Source organism: Hemitrygon akajei, chromosome 5, assembly GCF_048418815.1.
Source record: "Hemitrygon akajei chromosome 5, sHemAka1.3, whole genome shotgun sequence".
In the NCBI taxonomy this organism is placed as follows: domain Eukaryota; kingdom Metazoa; phylum Chordata; class Chondrichthyes; order Myliobatiformes; family Dasyatidae; genus Hemitrygon; species Hemitrygon akajei.
The window spans coordinates 177,694,362-177,717,089 of NC_133128.1; the positions used below are offsets into that span (position 1 = coordinate 177,694,362).

The 22,728-nt window shown below is 42.0% G+C and overlaps 1 protein-coding gene across 3 annotated transcripts in view; it reads left to right on the forward strand.

The window, feature by feature from the left end:
* The window catches only part of galnt13 (polypeptide N-acetylgalactosaminyltransferase 13), a 376,169-nt gene that overhangs the window by 324,777 nt on the left and 28,664 nt on the right, over positions 1-22,728 (forward strand). For all 3 annotated transcript variants that reach the window (XM_073047335.1, XM_073047334.1, XM_073047333.1), the window contains exons 9-11: positions 2,681-2,820; positions 4,894-4,992; positions 10,200-10,334. In XM_073047335.1, coding sequence (XP_072903436.1) covers positions 2,681-2,820; positions 4,894-4,992; positions 10,200-10,334 — 374 coding nt within the window. The remainder of the gene's footprint in view (positions 1-2,680; positions 2,821-4,893; positions 4,993-10,199; positions 10,335-22,728) is intronic.

Here is a 22,728-nt window from a genome sequence, read left to right on the forward strand (position 1 = left end):
AATTATCATTAACTGTCTTGATTTAGCACTCTAATTTAGCCATAGATGTTCATTTAGAGCAGCATATACTGTTGAGGTATCCAATTAAATCTCGCTGGAAAAGAGTAAAAGTAATTCATTAAGTAGAAGCTGGAACTTTGGAGATTAATAGTTCCCAGTCGGACTTCACTTATCGTTGCTTTGTTTGAGAGGGAAGTGGGGAATGGGTGTGGAATGTGGGCTCAGATACTCTGGAGAACTAGATAGATAGATAATTTATTGGCTCCAAAGGAAGTTATTATGCTCCTCGGTGACTAAACTAATGGGATTTCTCCCCCTCCACCCCATGTCATGGAAATGAAATTCAATATTTACTTTGAAAGCTGTAATTCTTCAATGTGAACCCATGCAAAACTTTTTTTTAGCACATAGGATGCCACATGGGTGGGATCACTATGCTGACGGGGCTGGTGGTTGAGAACCACTGGTCAATATCATCCTTCAAAGCATACCCACTCACCCTTGTGCACTTCTCTAGAAGCTGTCTCTTGTAGATTTTGCCCTTCCTTCTGTTTCTATCCAGAGCTCCTCCAGCATGGAAGAGGAGAGTTGGTTGTGGTTGCAGTAGACATGCCCGCTCCTTGGAGCACTGCCTCACCAGTTCATTAGAAGTCTGCTGAGGCATACTCAGAACCTCTTTCAGTGCTGGTGCCCAGAACAGAGGTCTGAGCGTCTGTTCCAACACTCAGATACTGGTTGTCTTGTGCTTGTGCTGCAGTGGGAGCTGTAACATTGACCTTGTGTGATAGGCCTCCTAGCGTTCCTGTAGAGCTGACAATGATCCACAGGTCCAGACTGCACAAAGCCTCGTGCAGGACTGAAGATGAGCTGTTCTACTACTCTTTGATGGATATCACACGTTCACAGACAGGCTAAATATTACACCTTGCTCTACATTTCCACCTGTCATCTATAGCCCGCTGCATTGCCAGTGTCTTTATCTGAACTTTCAACCATTGAAACCATCTATAACTTTACCAGCTGAGGAGCTTAACACCCTGGATGTTTTCCTCCCCTGCTTATGCTGATTACCCTTAAATGTGCACATCCTACTTCTCAGCAATATATACAAAAGGGCAGATCTGAGCTCATCCCTGTAAACCACTCAAGGACAGAGAAGTTTATTTTGCTTCTCCTAGCCAAGTCTTTTGGGAGAAGTGTTATTTAGATCCTTGTGGACTCTAGGGTAGTTAAGAGGAATATTCCTGCACCTGCAGCTTGCAAATCAAAAGCAGCCGTGTGTTGACGGAGAAAAATGTGTTAGAGGAATGGGATTAGGCATCAGCTTGTCATAGTATCCTCATGTAGTTGTTTCGCTGTCAGCCCCTGCCCCGATTATTGCCGATGCATGTTCCACGAGGGGCTTCTGGCATTGGTTCTGTGTCACCTTGCCCTCTTGGTGAGAGAAAAGTGAGTTCGTTAGTATTGCACAATGTGTCGGAATGACACGCCTGCCATAACTGAGCATCTGGCATTGTGTGCATGCTGTGGGCGGTGTGCGTGAGGCCGCTCGTTTAGAATCTTCACTGATATATAGATGATTGGCATTTGAATGGGTGGGAATGGAATTGTACAGGACTTGGAGCTTGCAGTGCGTTTTCTGAGCAGTGGCATTTGGAAAGGTATTATTGAATTGACCACTCAAGTGAAGACAAAATTTAATTTGCCTGCATCCGTGGGCTTGGGCCTGACTCCTCACACTATCACAAATGCTGCCTGTTCCCATTATAACTTGGCAATATGCCTTGACGGTTCCTTGCCTCTTGAAGATAGAGAAGCTCTCCTTCATCTTCCTTTCCAGTTTGTTCACAAAAGCCACGAAAACTATGTCAAAAAATGAAGAGAGACTGCCCCTTAACACCCATCATCTGTAGCAGTTTGTTTCCAGCTGTGAAATGAACTCCACTATCTCGGACAAAGCAGATTCTTCCCCTCTGCCATCCAATTTCTAAATGGGCATTGAACCCATGGACACTACCTCACAACTTTTTATTTCTGTTGTTGCACTATTTATTTAACTATTTAATATACTTTTGTATTCAACTGTAATTCAGTTTTTTTTCAATATTTATCATGTTGCATTGAGCTGGTGACGCAAAGTTAACAAATGTCACAACATATGCTGGTGATATTAAATCTGATTCTGAAGATGTGTTGTATGAATTTGTAGAATTTGATATTGAATCCTGAAGCACAGCTGGAAGATGAGATGCTATTCCTCGATCTGTGGCCATCAACAGGAAGCTCAGGGTTACGCCCGTAGATTGCAGTCACCATTCTGTGTTTGGTTTCCTCAGTGTGGAGACTGTACTTTGAAAAAATCAAGTGCATTAGATCAGTAGAAATGCAAGTGAATTGCAGCCTCATTTGGAAAGGCTGTCTGTGTCCCTGGGTGGTGGGAAAGGAAGAGGTAAAAGGTCAAGTGTTGAGTCTCCTGTTTTCCATGTTCTGTTACTTGTTTGCTTTGTGAACTCACACATTTTAACCCAAGTTTCCACCTTGTTTCCACAACTTGACTGATCTTGTGTATTTCTTCCAGATTACATGATATGGTTGTGGGACAGAGATATGCCCATAATGAGAGTAACGATTTTAAGCCAATTCCTGTAGCTTGATGCAACCCGTATCTTTACAATTCCAGGTGTTGTTAAAGTGGATTACGGAGACGTGTCGGCCAGAAAACAACTAAGAGAAAGACTGAAGTGTAAATCTTTCTCGTGGTACTTGGAAAATATTTATCCTGATTCCCAGATCCCAAGGCATTACTACCTACTTGGTGAGGTAAGAATCTGAAGAAACCTCCTTTCCCTTTAATAATCTATATTAGCCTATTTCAAGTAATAATTAAGCAGATTGTAAAGAAAAGTAATAAATTTTTTAAAATGCTGGCAATCCAGAGTAACATACAAAATGCTGGAGGAATTTAACAAACAGGCAGCACCTATGAAGAGGAATAAAGAGTTGATGTTTCGGGCTGAGACCCTTCATTAGGACTGGAAAGGAAGGGGAAGACACCAGAATAAGAAGGTGGAGGGAGGGGAAGGAGTACAATCTAGGAGGTGATAGGTGAAGCCAGGTGAGGGAGAAGGTAGGTGGTTGGGGGAGGGGGGAATGAAGTGAGAAACTGGGAGAAGATAGGTGGAGCAAGTAAAGAGCTGAAGAAGGAGGAGAGGAGAGTGGATCATGGGAGAAAGGGAAGGAGGAGGGGCACCAGAGGGAGGTGATAAGCAAGTGAGAAACGAGTGGGTTAGAACAGAGGCAGAATATGGAATGCAAAAAGAAGAGTGGTGGGGGGGGGGGGGGGAGGTGGAATTGTGGATATTGTAGCAAGTTAGAGAAATCAATGTTCATGCTGTAAGGTTGGAGGCCACCTAGATAGAATATGAAGTGTTGTTCCTCCAACCTGAGCGTGGCCTCACCTATGGACTGACATGTTGGAATGGGAATGCATAGTGGAGTTAAAGCAGTTGGCTACCAGGAAATCATGCTTACTGCAGGCAGAGTGAAGGTACTCAACAGTCTCTGTTGGGTCTCACTGATGTAGAGGAGGTTGCACTGGGATCACCGGATGCAGTCGGTGACACTGACAGACTTGCTGGTGGAGTATTGTCTCAACTGCAAGAACTTTTTGGGGTCCCGACTGCTGATGAAGGAGAAGGAGAATCCGATTGGAAGGATAAGTGCCAGGATCGGTGGGGAGGAACAGATGGAGAGTGAAATCATGGAGGGAGCAATGCCTCTGCAGAAATTGGAGAGTGGGGAGAGGTACAATGTGTTAGGTGGTAGGATCCCAATGAAGATGGCAGCTGTTGAAGAGAATAAGGTGCTGGATGTGTAGGCTCATGGGATGGTGTTCCAGACATCCAGCCTTAACAGGGGTAGAGTACCTCTTGTTCTTACCTGCCATCACCATTCTGAGATAACTCAAACCACCCAGTCTGGCACCAACAATCATTTTATAATCACAGCCATTTAGATCATTTATTCCTCAGTCTGATACTTGGTCAGAACAACAGAACCACTTAACCGTGTCTGCATGCATTGAGTTGCAGTCACATGATCTGAGAAACCGCTGATCTCCTGGGATTTTTTGCATACAGCAGTCTCTAGAGTTGACAGATAATTGAATGAAAAAAAAATAAATTAGTGAATGGTAGTTCTGTGGGGAAAAGTGCCTTGTGAATGAGAGAGGTCAGAGGAGAATGGTCAGACTGGTTCAAGCTAACAGGAAGGTGACAGTAGCTCAAATAATCACGAGTCACACCAGTGGTGTGCAGAAGGTATCTCTGAATGCACGTGACATTGAGCCTTGAAGTGGATGGTCTACAGCAGCAGAAGACCACACCAAGTTCCACTCCTGTACCTAATAAAATAGCCATTGAGTGTAATTTCTAGTTCTATAGGGAATCAGGGGTGAAGAATTGCTGTACTGGGAGCCAGCATTAATTAAGTTGGCTAAGTAGTCATCGCTGGTATTACAATAACTCTATGAATTTATTCTTGTGGTTAAAGAATGAAGTAAAACACAGTCCATGTAAATTCCAAGGTCTAAAAGTGAATTCAGAAGCCAAAGCACCCCACATAATATATCATTTTACAACAATTATCCTTGATTTACTAAATTGTAACCTTTATCATTATATTTGTACTGTAATAAATGTATCAATTGCTTTAGATTGGGATTTAATTCATACATCAATGACTCAGTGAGAAGAAATTCATATGTTTATTCCTGTATATTGCAATTATATACCTGGGTATACAAAATATGAATTTCACTTTTAGATAGTGTGAAGTTCCGGTGTTGGCAAATACACGTTCTTGTTATAACTCATATTATCTGGTTATTCCCAGATTAGGAATGTCGTTACAAACCAGTGCCTCGATAACATGGGACGGAAGGAGAATGAAAAGGTTGGCATCTTCAATTGCCACGGCATGGGGGGAAACCAGGTGAGATACAATATATCTGTTGTATTTGCAGGGAGCGTGCAAGCAAACGGGCAAGAGGTTTGCATATGCTTTCAAAATCAATGGCACAATATTGTTCGACATTTATCGTTTGGTTTACTCTTCAGCTGTCCGACAAATTAACAAGCTGAAATAAAAATGAGAAAATGTGGTAAAGAAAATAAAATTGTGTTAACTCTTCAGGGTAATGACCTTTCATCAGTATTGATCCAAAACATAATCAGGTGGTAGGGTTGCAAGCAGACTGGGAACTAGACTTGAAGATCCAAAGGGGACCTACAGAAAGGGGAAATGCATTTCAAAAATAGACATATACTTGTGAGTTTTTGGACCAGCAATTGGAATCTTAGACACAGGCTCCAATCCCACCTCAGCAGCTGTGAAATTTAAATTTATTTATTTTGACCATGAATCTATTGGATTGTTTGCAGTTGCCTAGCACAAGTCATCCAAAACTTATGCAGTTAAACAGATGGTATTAACTGTTATTTAAATTTACATTGGTTTCATGGTTTCTACTATCATTGAAATAGATATGTCGACTGTTTATTCTTTTTCATAGATGCTGCCTGACCTGCTGAGTTTCTCCAGCATTTTGTGTGCATTGCTTCAAATTTACAGCATTTTCTGTAGAGTTCCTTGTGTTTATGAATGGAAAATAAGGTTAACATTTCAGATCAAAGATTTTTTACCAGACCTGCAGCATTATCTCTGTTTCTCTTTCCGCAGTTGCTGTCTGACTCTCTAGGTAGCTGGGCTTTGGATATTGGACTAAGTTCCCCCTGCCCCTTCCTAGATAGTGTCTACACACTCACCTGCCCCCTCCCAGATAGTGTCTACACACTCACACTTCCAAGAGTGGACACAGGGGGCTAACCTTGCTGGCTTTCGGCTCTTTTGATTGTGTGATATCCAGCTAGACCCCCGACAGCAAGCGATGCCAGAGATGGTGCTCTACCAGTTGGGAAAGCCGGAGGTGGTTTGAACGTCTCTGATGTTCAAAGATTAAATTTGAACCAGGCCGTTAATGAAAAGAATGAAATTAAAATTTAGAGACAAACCAAAGAAAATTTGAAAGAAGTAATTTGTAAATTTTCCACCTTACATTTTTTCCCTCGACTTCTTGTTGAAATTGTCAGGATCTCAGCTCAGATCTTGCATCAGTCTGTGAGTAATTCCTGGACTTCTGAACACTGTAAGCAGAAGTCAGAGATTTTCCATAATGTCTGGCAACAACAGAGAGAGTGAGAGATGAACTGAGTTCAGTAGAATAGTTGAAGAGTAATCCATTATGCTGATTTGTTTTGTAACATCATCAGCCAGCTTGATTTATCAAGGCAATTTGGTTGTTACATCTCTCTTAACGGACTGAAAATGTTTGCACTGGGCTGCAGATAATGCTGCTAATATTAAGAGCTAAGATGTGAGGATCTGAAAATAGGATGCTTATCAAACCTTCATGCTGATAAGATGCATAGTGTTGGACACTGACACCCTTAATTTTAGAGCCTACTCTGGGATGTTGCCAAGTCTAAATTCTCTCTGCAATAAGTGGAATGTACTTGGTAACAATTGTAAAATTGATTTGATTACAGATTCATATGCATCATGCCATTTTCTGTTGGACAAACTTTTGTGACCAATACAAAAGCATCTCAGAGTTTCTCTTATTTAGTAGGATCTTTAAGGAGTGTTAAGTATCTGGTAAGAACAGATTTTGATAAACCGGGACTTTATTACAGTGCAAAATATAAATTTTTAGATTTCCTATTTAATATTTAGGGCCGTTGAAAAGTACAGCACAGAAACAGGCCTTTTGGCCCATCTAACCAATGCTGACAAATTTGAACTGCCTACTCCCATAGATCTGCACTCGGACCATAGCCTTCCACATCCCTACCATCCAAGTACCTATCGAAACCTCTCTTAAACATTGAAATCAGGCTTGCCTGCACCCCTCGAACCGGCAACTCATTAAATATTCTCTCGACCCTCTGAGTGAAGAAGTTTCTCCTCATGTTCCCCTTAAACTTTTCACCTTTCACCCTTAACTCATGACCTCGATTTGTCGTTCCACCTAACTTCTGTGGAAAAAGCCTGCTTGCATTTACCCAGTTTATTCTATATCCCTCATAATTTTTTTTTCCATTTATCAAATCTCTCCTTAATCTTCTAGGTCCCAAGGAATAAAGTCCTAACCTATTTAATCTTTCCTTATAACTGGGTCCTCCAGTCCCAGCAACATCTTTGTAAATTTTCTCTGCAGTCTTTCAACCTTATTTACAACTTTCCTGAAGATAGGTGACCAAAACTGCACACAATACTCCAAATTAGACCTCACTGATGTCCTATACAACTTCAACAAAACATCCCATCTCCTGTACTCAATATTTTGATTTATGAAGGCCAATGTGCCAAAAGCTTGAATTGCAAAAATTCCAGAATGCATGTGGCTTTACAAGCAGCATGATATACAATACATATTGTACTAAAATAGCATATTTCATACATGGTTTATTTTTCCTATTTGTAGTTACAGGAATTTTTAGCTTAAATATTTTCTCAAAAGTATAACTTCTAGAAAATGGAATCCTGATATCCAGTTAGCTAGTCTTTCAAATAATAATTAAACTTTATGAAGAATGAATAATCTTCAACATGCTAGTCTGATTGCATGTCGTAGAAACAATTCATATTCACTTCAATGTTCAAAGTAAATTTATTATCAAAGTACTCAGATGTCTCCATCCATCTTTTCTTTTGGGCATAATAAATAAATCCATAAAAGAATAATAGCTATAATAGAATTAATGAATAATCACACCAACTTGTGCAAATACAAACATAAATTATAATAAATAAATAAACAATAAATAATACTGTCAACATGAGATGAAGAGTCCTTGAAAGTGAGTCCATCGGTTGTGGGAACAGTTTATTGATGGGGCAAGTGAGGTTGAGTGGTGAACCCGTTTGGTTGAAGGGCCTGATGGTTGAGGGCTAAGAACTGTTCCGGAATTTGGTGGTGTGTGTCCTGAGGCTCCTGCATCACCTTTCCCCACGGCAACATTGAGAAGAGAGCATGACCTGGGTGCTGAGGGTCCCTGATGGTGGACGTTGCTTTCCTGCGACAGCACTTTCTTGTAGGTGTGCTCGGTGGTGAGGATGGCCACAATGGACTGGGCTATATTCACTACTTATTAGGAATTTCTGTTCAGGGCATTGGTAGCAAGGCAGCAGAGGTTTGAAATCCGAGTCTGCTGCGCTCTTGTAAAACACTAGGCATTTGGGGTAATGTTAAAAATGCTATGTAAGTGGAGTTGCTGACGTTCCACAAGGAACATCTGGCAAAATTTCTGCTTCACAGTTAGGCTGTTGGTCTGTTCTGATGAGCTGCCCTCACTTTATCATGTGAAGGCAGTTGAATTAAGAGGAGTTTCAAAACCAGTGCAAAGTATCAAGAATCAACTGGGTTATTGAGGGCAAAATAACATTTTGCTGATTTTATGCCATTGAATTAGGTGACCTGCATAAATAACATAAAAGCATGTGTACTGTCAGGCCTATTCATTAATAGTTCTATACCGTCTCAAATTAGGCTGCAGCTGTTGAAAATAAATAGCAGTACATAATTTTGGCACCGAATGACACTTGGCTTGATGTACACAATTTAATATTTAAGAAATATATTTGCATTTTTAAAGGTGTTTATTTCTTGAAAGTAAAATATCACAAACCATCTGTTATGTTAGTGGAAACAATTCCAGCACCTGTCATAAACTAGGTGCAGGGTGTGATACAGATTAAAACCTGGACTTTGGCTTTTATTTACAATAATTCTGGTGATAAATGATTCCTACCCCACAGCAGCCAGGTTTTCAATAGGTCAATTTATTTGGTCTTGGGTAGAGGAAGAGGGGATTAGAATGAGAACAAGTATGGGGCAATGGAGGCCTTAAACCATAGAACATTACATTACAGCACAGAAACAGGCCTTTTGGCTCTTCTTGGCTGTGCAAAACCATTTTTCTCCCTAGTCCCACTGACTTGCACCTGGACCATATCCCTCCAAACCCCTCTCATCCATATACCTGTCCAAGTTTTTCTTAAATGTCAAAAGTGAGCCCGCATTCACCACTTCATCTGGCAGCTCATTCCACACTCCCACAACTCTCTGCGTGAAGAAGCCCCCCCAATGTTCCCTTTAAACTTTTCCCCCTTCACCCTTAACCCATCACCTCTTTTTTTTTTCCCCTGGCCTCAGTGGAAAAAGCCTGCTTGCATTCACTCTATACCCATCATAATTTTATACACCTCTATCAAATCACCCCTCATTCTCCTACGCTCCAGGGAATATTGGAGTACTGTGGACTATTAAGGAATACTGTGGACTATTGCAGAAGTGCTGTTACTCTTCTAGGGTGCACCAAGTTATTTAGGTCGGATAAAAACTCCTCCTTGTTTGAAATTTCCTATAGTGGCAAAATACCAGCTACCCACAACCATTCCATTTTTCCTGCAGGGGATCTGTCACATCTGTTTGATCTACACGCACAAAAATTGCTGCAGGAACTCAGCAGGTCAAGCAGCATCTGAAGAGGGAAGTGAACGGTCAACATTTTGGGTTGAGACACTTCATCAGGACTTGAAAGGAAGGGAGCAGAAACCAGAATAGGAAGGTGATGGGAGGGGAAGGAGCACAAGCTGGTGATAGATGAGTGTGGGTGAGAAGGAAGATGGTTGGGTGGGGGATGGCATTATGGAAGGAAATAATGTGAGCAGCTAGGAGGTGATAGACCTTACAACATGGGAACAGAATTTAGGCCACTCGGCCCATCGAGGTGAGGAATCGGAGCGAGGTGTTGGGCAGGTCATTAGGGGAAGTGATGGGCAATAGAGGGAAAACAAGGGGGGGGGGGAACAGATGGGAGTGTTTACTTGACAGGGAAATTTATTTTCTTGCCATCAGGTTGAAGACCACCGAGACAGATTAGGAGGTGTTGATTGTCACATCTGTTTGACCCCTCATTGCACCTTTGGAACTGTACTTCAAAGTGGAGCGGAAAGAGTCTTTGCATTTGTGGTTACAGTCAATCGTATTGAAAAATCTCAGGAAGTTATAGCACTCACTTTTTTCACACTTTGTATGCTCCTGTGTATTATTTATACAATTTCTCCTTTCCCTCCAGGTATTCTCCTATACAGCAGATAAAGAGATCAGGACGGACGATCTGTGTCTGGATGTGTCCAGGCTTAATGGCCCAGTTGTAATGCTTAAGTGTCATCACATGAGAGGGAACCAGTTGTGGGAATATGATATACAGGTAGGTTTATTGATTAATTAGCCATGGTTTATAAAGTGTGCTCAAGAGATCACATTTATCATCTTAAAGCATTAGTCACTCAATGCAGAGAAAAGGAAAACTTCAAGATTACACAGGCTAAGGAAGTAGGTGCAACAAAGAGATCTCTGGAAATGGATCCCCAGCCATTACGAGAGAACACAGTACAAGAGCAGCAATTTGTGCTGTATCTCAATACCCTTCAATTAAACTGAGCTTTAGCGGCTGTTAAGCTGTGTTTTTAGTGTTACTCGAAGAATTTCTCAGAAGAACGTTTTATAGGGTTTACTGTCAAACCAAAGAAATTATTGCACAAAGTAATGTATTTTTGCTCTATGGAACACACATGCAAAATGCTGGAGGAACTGAGCAGGTCAGGCGGCATCCCTGGAAATGAGCGAACAGTTGACGTTTCAGGCCAGGTCCCGTCTTCAGGACTGGAAGGGGGAAGATGACAGAATGAAAAGGCTGGGGGAAGGGAGTGAACCTAATGAGAAGGTGAGAGGTGAAGCCAGGTGTGTTGGAAAGGTAAAGGGCTAGAGAGGCAGCAGTCTGATGGGACTGGAGCGTGGACCATGGGAGAAAGGAAGGAGGAGGTGGGAGGGGGCCTGGGAGGAGGTGATAGACAGGTGAGGAGAAGAGGTGTAAGGAGCCAGAGTGGGAAATAGAAGAAGAGGGGAGGGGGAAGGGATTTTTTCCCTAGTAGGAGAGATCGATATTCATGCCATAAGGTTGGAGGCACCCCTATGCTTGGTTTCATATGGAAATTAAACAGAAACTTAACTGCAAAATCTCCACTTGATTGCCTATTTTTTTCTCCTTCCTGTCCAATTTTCTGCATAGAAGTCCCCTTTCTTTTGATTGGCTTTTCTATGAAATGATCCATCCAGGGAATGTCAGCATGGCTGCCGAGATTAGAGCTTTATAGCTAATTGCCCTAATTCCCCTTGAGAAAGTGATGGTAAGGTGTGGCTTTGTACCGTGGTGCAGCTGGTAGTGAAGGCATTCTCGCAGACTTGTTGGATAGAGAGTTCAAAGATTTTGGCTGAACAATGAAAGTCAAGATATGCCTTGTAGGGGCTGCCAGCTGCTACTGATGTTTCATAAATTTTCTACTGTTAAAATTCTGCAGGCTTGGTGGGTCTTGTCAAAGAGATGTTGCTGTTTCTATTTTAGACGGTGCTTGCTGCAATCGTCGTCATTGCTGATGGCAGGGTGCTAGCTTTTTTGCACTAGATGCTGTTGAGCTTCTTGAGTGTAGTTGGAAACATCTTGAGAAGTCAGGGGTATTCTGTGTTTGACCAGAAATGTGCTCGGCACAAAGTGGTCTATGTTTGGAGAGTCAACAAGTGAGAAATGGGACGTGTAGACTCTCAACTGCAGCATTTCTGTGACAGGCTAAGGTTCTGGCCAATGCTAGCTTGCTCTTTTGTTGAAAATAGGGATGTTGGTAATGGTAATGTTGTGAGGGCCAGACATGGGTGTCTATGAAGATGGTGAATCAAACCTAGGTTTTTATGTACTCCTGTTGAAGATAGCGATTGGCTGTTACCCCGTCAAAGGTTAATGACAAACTCTTAGCACCCAGCAGAGATGCTGTTACTGCAGGCTGCCTTCGGTGTGTTTTGTTGCACAACAATTTCTTGATATCATGAGGGGTTTTATATGACTGACAATTAGGCTTCGTGGTTGTGAGGATCATTGAGAGGAACTCAAAATGGATCACATTCTTGGAAATCTCAGCTGAAGGTCGCGGTTCCCTGTAAGCTGGGCAGTAACAGAAATGCTCCCGTGCACCGCCCTTGTTGCTGCGCAGCTGGAATTGGATGCAGCCGGTAAAGGGTTGTAAAATGTGAAGAATTTTCTTTGTTCATTGGCCAGCCGGTAGTGTGGTGGCATCAACACTGGACATCGAGGCGAATGGTCCAGTGTTTGAATCCAGTTGGCCCCCTGCACACTTTCCATCTGTGTTGGGTTGAGCGTTGAGCTAGCAACTCAGCCCTGTAAAAAAACAGTCAACGCTACAGAAACAGCAAAAGTGTCACCTGATGCACCACAAGGTGCGTAAAGGAACGACAGTGATTTTTCAGTTTCATTCGAAATATTCAAAGAATGCATATTGCAAACAAAGACATTTGAAGTGCCGAGCAGTTTTCAGGCCGTGTGAAAATTTCCTGCTTAGAGCAATGGCTGGTCTTTGCAGCTGTGAAAGATAGAGAGACCATTGCTGAAGATAACGATAGTTACATAAGCCATGACCTTCAGAGTTAGATATAGGGTTTCTGAGGAAGCAAATGTGTCTTGCTGCAAGTTATTTGCTTATTTGATTCATTTATTTAGAAATACAGCGAGGAACAGACCCTTCTAGCCCGAGAAGCCACAGTCCCCAGGCCCCCTTCCCCACCCTCATTTAACACTAGCCAAGTCACAGGACAATTTGCAATGATCATTTAACTTACTAAGCAGTGCGCCTTTTGATTGTGGGAGGAAGGAAAAGCACCTGGAGGATCCCCGCCTGCTCACAGCGAGGAGGTGCAAACTCCATATAGACGTTGCCAGGTTTGAACTCCAAATTCAGGAGCGCCGTGAGATGGAACCACTGTGTTACCATGGCGCCCCTTACAGTGAATCTTAATGCAATTCTCATTGAGATATGGTAAACCTGCACTGCATTCATCCGATCAGCTGAATGTGAAAAAGCTTGGATGTTTCTGTCGTTGCTTTGCGCTTCTGTAGTTTGTATCCTCGTTATTATCATATTGACACTTCCTTTAGGTACTCTTCGTGCAGTTCTTTCTACAGATCTCACTGAACCATATTTAATCCTCTGATTTACTTCCTCTCTTCATGCGAAAAATTTGAGTGAGACTCATACAACGGAGCAGGTGGGGGGCAGGTTATAAGTGATAAATACACAAGCTACTTTTAAGAAGTTCAAGATGTTAAGGCAGTGGGAAAATCAGACTGAAAATAGAAGTGTATAAATATCATTTCTTTAAATATGAATTAGATATTAGCTAATGTCCTAAGTTACAGAACATTGGGAATTCAATTACACTGACCTTTCAGAACAAATTGAATCAGAGTCGGCTCACTGAAGCAAATTATGAACAGAAGAAGAAAGAGAGTGAGGATTAGATAGAGGGAAAAGACAGAAGAGAGGAACAGAGTGAAAAGCATTGTAAGAGATGAAAAAGGCATTTGAGCAGATAACAGGGTGGAAAGGGGCAAAATGTAGGGGGGAAAGAAGGGGTAATTAAAATAGCGAGCAAAGGGAAAGAGCACAATGGAATTGGAGTAAGTGCTAGGAAGGACAAGGGGAAAGAGAAAAGATGAAGTCAGAGTTCTTGGTAACAGTCCATTCGTTCATGGGGCATCGGAGTTAAATGGGTGAATTAGGTTCAGTGAGTCGGGATAGAATGTAAAAGGTTCTTGGCAGAAGGAGGTGGAGATGGATTACAATTTTGGATTGTAACTGTTAATGTTGCAGGTATAGAAAGAAAAGATTAAGCAGATGTTGCAAGGGTAATACTGCAGTCCATTAGCAGATGTGAGCATGGAGAATCTGCAGTAGGAGTTGTGGAAAGTTGGAGGAAGAGCATGGGAATTGGAAGATGTGGAACATGGACCTGTGATTGATGGTAGGAGGTGAGGGATCTTGGAAAGATGAGTAAGTGACCATGAGAAATCAAGAAGAAATGAAGGACAGTGATCCTATGGAAAATGAGATCATCTTATTTAAAGGCCATTGAAATAGTTATAAACAATCAGTGAAAGAGAAGATTGTAATACTATCTCTGGAAATGAAGGCTGAACGATTGATGAAATGTATCAATAAGATCAGATTGGTGAATTATTAGCGGACTTAAAATTACAAAGGCATCAATTGTGTTACGATGGAGAAAATTTTAATGTAGATACATTTGAAATCCCTTTTTACTGGGCGTTTCCAGAGGTGCGGCTCGTTAGCCCCTTGCTAACAGCTACTGGACTCAGCAGTGAGAAAACCACCTTTCTCAAACTCCGTACATCTAGGGCTGATATGGGCCCACCAAACCCGGGAGGTTGGGATATTTCACCCACCCAAACCCCGGTCTGTGTGAATACTGTGTAAATACTGCCCACTTGCAATTAGCCGTCAGCAAGAAATAACAGTCCGTACACTGCATACAATTATAAAGAAGTGTATTTACAAATTTCAGCTTTATTGAACAGTTAGTAGGAAAAGAAAAAAAGTAAAAAGGGCCCATTACAGTTAATATGAACATAAGTTGGACTTTATCTCATGTGCTGGACCCACGGTCTGTGTGAAAGCACACACCACCTTCGGAATGTCGCTGGAAATCCATCCTGAACAACCAGACTCCCCCACGGGAGTTTTGGTCCATCCTCCTCGAAGCTCTTCATCGGCACAAAGCACCTGTGCGGCAGGGATGACATCCTCAACCATCTTCCCTCCTGTCTTCTCCCAGCTCCTGCCAAAAAGACCACAACCCACACCAGTGACTGTCACAAAAACCTCTCCGCCTAGCATTCTCTAGAACCTTCTCCCAATTCCACCATCCTGACTGGAAGACACTACATTCCTAAGCATGAACATCACAACCCCTTATCTTTAGCTCAAACCCAAACACACTGAAAGCAGAACAGACTGCTCTTATAGATTGCTAAAATGAAATACCTACGGCATAGCAGTCGAAATCTTAACCAGTGCTTACACGTGTAAGACACAAGGGCAGAACTAGGCCATTTGGCCCTTTGGGTCTGCTCCGTCATTCTATCATGGCTGACTTATTATTCCCCTCAACTCCATTCTCCTGTCTTCTTTCAGTAACCTGTGACACCATGGCTAATTAACAGCATATCAACCTTCGTTTTAAATATATCCAATAACTTGGCCTCCACAGCCATATGTGGTAATGAATTCCATAGGTTCACTACCCTCTGGCTAAGTAAATTCCTTCTCATCTCTGTTTTGAATGGGTATATCTGTGGCTGCGCTTTCTGGTCCTAGATTGCCCCCACTATACGAAATATCCTCTCCACACCCACTATGTCTAAGATTTTTTAATATTTGATAGGTTTCAAAGAGCTCCTCCCTCATTCTTCTAAACTTCAATGAGTACAGGCCTAGACCTATGAAATACTCCCCAAACATTAACCCTTTCAATCTCAGAACCATTCTTGTTAACCTCCTCTATATCCTCTCCAAAGCCAGCACATCTTTTCTTAGATCAGGGGCCTAGAACTGCTCGCAATTCTCCCAAGAGCAGTCTGACCAACTCCTTATAAAGCCTCAGCATTGTATCCTTGCTTTTATATTCTCATCCTCTTGAAACGGATGCCAACACTGCATTGCCTTCCTTCCCACTGACTCAAACTGCAAGATAACTGTTTTGGAATCCTCTACGAGGAGTCCCAGGTCCCTTTGCACCTCTGATTTTTGAATTCTGTCTCCATTTAGAAAATAGTCTATGCCTTTATTCCTTTTACCAAAGTGCATGACCATACAGTTCCCTATGCTATATTCCATCGACTCCTTCTTTACCCATTCTCTCAAAGTGAGTCTCTCTGCAGACTCCCTGCTTCCTCAACACTACCTACCCCTCTACTTATCTCTGTATTGTCTGCAAACCTGGCCACAAAGCCATCAGCTCTATCATCCAAATCACTGACATATAATGTGAAAAGAATCAGTCCCAATACAGATCCCAGCGGAACAACACTAGCCACCAGCAGCCAACCCAGAAAGGCTTTCTTTACCTTCTTTCTTTATCGGCCTCCTGCCAGCCAACCATTCTGCTATCCATGCGAGCATCTTTCCTGTAATACCATGGACTCTTACCTTGTTAAGCAGCTTCATGTGTGGCACCTTGTCGAAGTCTTTCTAAAAGAGCAAGTATGCAAAATTCACTTTGTCTATCTTGCCTGTTATTTCCTCATAAAAAAGCAACAGATTGGGACCAGAAAGAGTGACAACCTGGTGGAGCATCGAGGGTGAACCAGGAGTAGGGACAATAGACCGAATGTGCAACAGTAGTCGGTCGCAGGTTGAAGCAGTGAGAGCCAGCTGATCGGGAGTGGAGTGAGCAATGTGAAGATAGGCTGAGCAATGAGCCCGCATTCCAGGTAGGGTGAAGTATGAAAATCTGAGAAGGCAGTGGAAGTGAAGACAAACTACGAGGGCACAGAAGTAGTGAGCAGCAGGAAGAGGCACAGAGGCAACAGGCTGACCCGGTAAATTGGGTGTGCACCCGGCTGGTTGGAGTCCAGAGTGAAAGGGTGGGGTGGAAGCCTGAGTGGAAGGCACCAGGGTGGTTGCAGATTTTGAAAAGTTGACGGCCTAGTGGATTGAGTAAGGTGAACCAGCAGAAGGGATGGACTGAATGAATGAAGGGACAACTAACCAGGGAGTGAGTAACTGTTCCTGTCCATGGAAATGTAGTGGATGCGTTCAAGGGTGGCATGGGGGGGGGGCCTGTTTCTGAGCTGAATGGCACTGTCACTGTGGCTCGTGTCTTGTGGCATGATGTAACATTGGAGATCATGAACATTTGCAAAAAGGAATTGAGGAGAAACCTATTTCCAAAGGACACTAAAAATGTGGATTTTATTAATAGAAAATGTTGAGATTTATAACGTAAATACACTTAACCTCACTTGTCCCATCATTGAAATGTTACCACAACCAATGGACTCACTTTCAAGGACTCGTCATCTCATGTTCTTGATATTTATTGCTAATTTATTATTACTATTATTATTTCTTTCTGTATTTGCACAGTTTGTCTTCTGCACTTTTGGTGTATACCCAAATTGGGTGATCTTTCATTGATTCTGTTATGGTTACTATTCAATTGATTTATTGAGTATGTCCAGAAGAAAATGAATCTCAGGGTTGTATATGGCGACATATATGTTTTGATAAGAAATTTACTTTGAACTTTGGAATTTTAATATTAAACAGGAGTTCCCAACCATTTTTATGCCATGGGCACCTACCATTAACTGAGGGTTCAATGGACCCCAGGTTTGTAACCCCTCATTTGAAGGAAGGATGGAATAGAACCGTAAATTGGTGGGTGAACTGAAGAGGATAGAGAAAGGATTATTATGAGCATAGAGTGGGAGCCAAAAAGCTATTTCAGTGCTTTTATATCTATGAAAAATTTGAGTGGAGAAATCCAGCAAACTAAAGATTCATCCAAGTACGATGGTCAAATATGATGGCAGAATATAGTATTAATGGTAAGACTCTTGGCAGTGTGGATCAGAGGGATCTTGGGGTCCAGGTCCATAGGACACTCAAAGCAGCTGCGCAGGTTGACTCTGTGGCTAAGAAGGTATACGGTGCATTGGCCTTCATCAATTGTGGAATTGAATTTAGGAGCTGAGAGATAATGTTGCAGCTATTTAGGACCCTGGCCAGACCCTACTTGGAGTACTGTGCTCAGTTCTGGTCACCTCACTACAGTAAGGAAGCCATAGAAAGGGTGCAGAGGAGATTTACAAGGATTTTACCTGGATTGGGGAGCATGCCTTATGAAAACAGGTAGAGTGAACTCAGCCTTTTCTCCTTGGAGCAACGGAGGATGAGAGGTGACCTGATAGAGGTGTACAAGATGATGAGAGGCATTGATCGTGTGGATAGTCAGAGGCTTTTTCCCAGGGCTGAAATGGTTGCCACAAGAGGACACAGGTTTAAGGTGCTGGGCAGTTGGTACAGAGAGATGTCAGGGGTAAGTTTTTTATACAGAGAGTGGTGAGTGCGTGGAATGGGCTGCCAGCAATGGTGGTGGAGGCAGATACGACTGGGTCTTTTAAAAGACTTTTGGATAGGTACGTGGAGCTTAGAAAAATAGAGGGCTATGGGTAAGCCTAGTAATTCTAAGTTAAGGACATGTTTGGCACATCTTTGCGAGATGAAGAGCCTGTATTATGCCGTAGGTTTTCTATATTTCTATGTTTCAAAAAAATTAAAAGAGGGTGATAGGTTTACTTTTGCAACTGATGAAATAATTAATTTAGAGTGAATGGAGAAAGGAAATTTAGTAAGTAAGTGGGAAAATACACATTGCCAGAGAGAAGGTGGAAGAAGGATGCATAAATGACATGCATTGCTCCCCGCCTCTCATCAGGTGAGCCCAGTGACTGAATGCGGTAGTTGTGTGTTTGTATTTTGTGAGGCTGCGCTGCTGTGTCGCCCTTCACTTCACAGAATAAGTGTTTAGAATTCATAGACAAGTGTTAGACATTCATAACTTTACAACTGTTGAGATGTAATTGTTCATTTTAATTAAGAATTTTAAGATGACTTTTGCTAATTTTGTCTTAATTATTTTTCCAAAATTAGCAAAAATAATATTAAACTCTTAATTTAAAAATCAAGTGCTTCATCAAAAAGGAATAGTTTGTTTTCTTATTCTCCGAATGATTCCCATTAAAACTGATGGCAGTAATGATCACGTGCTGGGTCTAAGTTGGCATAGGATCCAGGGGTTAATTTTCCCTCGTCTAAATATTGCAGAAACTCCATGGGATTCAGCACTACAAGTGTTCCATGTGGAATGCAATTGGGATGATTCTGTTTGTTAGTTTAGAACCTCAACAATCCAGTCTCTTGGCCTTAGTTAATTCATTCGGAATTACCAACTTTTTTTCCCATCAAAATTCGGGCCTCTATTGCATTCCTTGAATTTATTTTGTAACAGTCAATAATGCATTTAGAGTTCCAATCAAAGCGAAATATTTTAGTCAACCAGCAGATGGCGCTAGATATACATCATTAAATATATTCAGTTTTGGGCTCGTCATCTAGTAAATACTGACAGGGTAATCTACGGTTCATATTAACGTGCTGAAATTTTAATTAAGTTATTGTTTTACTTACTTGTATCACTAGATATCTGAACATAATGTTGCCTCCAAGATTCAGTCTGGATTTAAAAATTATTTTCTCTTGTATAGTGCTATACATCAGTTGCAACAAATATACCTAATTTGTAAGCTGCCCTCTGGTGGTGCTAATTTCTTTACTTTTTTTTTCTTAGTGATGTAGTGTGCAGTCGTTTTGTATGGAAAGCAACTGAATTGTTGCACATATGAAGTAAACATATCAATTAACACTTCTGTAAATGCTACTGGTCATTCTAGAGCACATCTCACAGTTCAAAGTAAATTTATTATCAAAGTACATGTATGTCGCCATATAAACCCAGAGATATCTCTTCTTGCGACCATGCTTAGTAAATCAAAGAACCATAATAGAATCAATGAAAGACTGCACCCAACTGGGCGGACAAACAACCAAAGTGCAAAAGACACCAAAGAGAAATTATAATAAGCAATAAATATTGAGAAAATGAGATGAGGGATGAGGAGATGAGGATGAGAAAAATGAGTCTATAGGTAATGGGGATAGTTCAGTGATGGGACGTGTGAAGTTATCCCCTCTGCTTCAAGAGATTGATGGTTGAGGGGTAATAATTATTCTTGAACGGGGCGGTGTGCGTCCTGAGGCTCCTGTACCTCCTTCCTGACATCAGCAACAAAGGAGAGCTCGGTGGTGGCAGGGTACTCATTAGCCTCACAGCCTGGGGGGAAGAAGTTGTTATTCAGACAGGCAGTCCTGTTCCTGATGCTCCTGTACCTCTATCCTGATGTTAGTGGGTCAGAGAGATTGTGGGGTGGGTGGTGGTGATCCTCAACAATGCTCTGGGCCCTTCGTATACAGCGGTTCTGGTAAATGTCACAAACAGGGGAAGGGAGACCCCAGTGATCCTCTTAGTGGTTTTTACTGTCCTCTGTACTGTCTTGTGATCCAAGGCCATGCAGCTTCTGTGTCATATAATGATGCAGCCAGACAGGACACTGCCGATGGTGCTCCTGCAGAAAGCTGTTAGACTGAGAGCAGGGGAGCTTGTATGCCTCAATCTCTTCAGAAAGTGGAGACACTCCTTTCTGTGCCTTCTTGACTAATGAGGAGGTACTGTTGGCCGAGGTTAGATATTTGGCTCGTTCTCTTCTTGTCTTTATTTCATAAAAGCAATAAATGCTTGCGAATTATGGACAAAATTAAGTGAATGTCTTTGACTACTCATTGCATCTATGTGCTCTGAAATTATTGTAAACTAGTAAAAATGTAAAATTTTAAAATATCAAATAATAAAGCTGATAGCTAAAAAAAACAATTTCCACAAAAGCACAGAGGAATTCAGAAAAGCAGAGGAACAGGGAATGGGCCTATTTCCTTACACATTGAAGTTTGTCAAAATATTAGATGTCGTGCTGAATCTTCATAAATTCCTAAGAAAGTAGAGGTGCTGCCTGTCCTTGTCTTATTTCCCAATGAGGACTGGCTCATGGACGTCTGGGCTCCTCATCAGTTCCTTGGTGTTGTTGATGCTGTGTGAGAGATTGTTGTTATGGCACCATTCAGCCAGATTTTCAATCAGAACCCCCTCCTGTATGCGGATTCATCACCACCTTTGATTCAGCCAATGACAGCGATGTTGTCAGCAAACTTAAATATGGCATTGGAGCTGAGCTTAGCCTCTCGGTCATAAATGTGAAGTGAGTAGAGCGGGGGGTGGGGGTGGGGGTGAAGCACACAGCCTTGTGGTGCACCTGTGTCGATGAAATCCTCCAAAATTGCTGAAGCCTCTTTCAAAGAAGCATTCCTGGCATACCGCAATGCATTTCCGCCACAGTCTGCAGCTCGAGTCAGCATTTATTGATAGCTCAATACAAGACACCTGATGGCCTTTGGACAGGAGTCCTATTGCTGACCTGCTTAGATCACAATTGAAAATTGTGATTCATTGAAATTTTTATTTCACTCTGCACTGCCTGGACCTTTCAATCAGTACACAGTGGTATTGCATAGGGCATAAGACATAGGAACAGAATTGGGCCATTCAGCCCATCGAGACTGCTCCACCATTCTATCATGGCTGATCCCAGATCCTACTCAACCCCATACACCTGCCCTCTCGCCATATCCTTTGATGCCTTGACCGATCAGGAAATTGTCAACTTCCATCTTTAAACATACCCACGGACTTGGCCTGAGCCGCAGTCTGTGGCAGTGCATTCCACAGATTCACTACTCTCTGGCTGAAAAAGTTTTCCCAACCATTGAGGTCAGGCTAACTGGCCTATAATTTCCTCTCTTTTGCCTTCCTCCCTTCTTAAATACTGGAGTGACATTTGCAATCTTTCAGTCCTCCAGGACCATGCCAGAATCAAGTGATTCTTTGAAGATCATGACCAATGCATCTGTTATCTCTTCAGCAACCTCTCTCAGGACTCTGGGATACAGTCCATCTGGTCCAGGTGACTTATCCACCTTAAGACCTTTCAGTTTGCCTAGCACTTTTTTTCTTTGTAATAGCAATGATGCTCACTCCTGCTCCCTGAGCATGGACCTCTAGCACACTACTAGATTCTTCCACAGTGAAGAATAATGCAAAGAACCTATCTAGTTCATCTGCCATTCCTTTGAACCCCAGTTACTACCTCACCAGCATCATTTTCCAGTTGTCAACTCTCACCTGCCTGTTACTCTTTATATAACTGAAAAAACTTCTAGTATCCTGCTTTATGTTATTGGCTAGTTTGCACTCATACTTCATCTTTTCCCTTTTTATAGCTTTTATTTTAGTTGCCTTTTGTTGAATTTTAAAAGCTTCCCAATCATCCACAGTTGCCTAGCCCTGCCATTTGAGAACAGCTTCTTCTGTGGGGCACATGATTATTGTCTCCTAAGGGTTCCTTTACATTAAGCTCCCTAATAAGACCTGGGTTATTACATCGAGTTCTGGTGAAGGCTCTTGGCCCAAAATGTTGACTGTACTCTTTTCCATTGATATGGCCTGGCCTGCTGAGTTCCTCCAACATTTTGAGTGTGTTGCTTGGATTTCCAGCATCTGCAGATTTTCTCTTGCTTGCTTCTGAGGGCTAGGATTATTCTACACTTTAGAGTTTAAACAAAGATAGTCAGCATTGCTTTCTTAAGAGGAAATCCTGTCCGACCAATGGAATGACTGTTGCAAAATGGTGACAAAATGTGTCATCGTTCATTGCAGTTACCAGGACTTGTGAAAGGCCTTTGACGGAGTACTGTTTGGTACCTTGGTCCAGAGTATATGAGATTCAGGGCCAGTTGGCAAACTGGATCCAAAATTGGTTTGGTTTTAGGAGGCAGAAAGTGATGGTGGATTTTTTTAATTAATTTGTTTTTATATCAAGGTTCGATTGCATCATACACAGAAATGTGAAGAGCAATGAAAGTTATGTCATTTTCTTTTGCTTTACCTAGTTTGAAAAAGGCATTTTCAGGTCATTAAAACTGTTCAATGTTTGCCAAAATTAACAC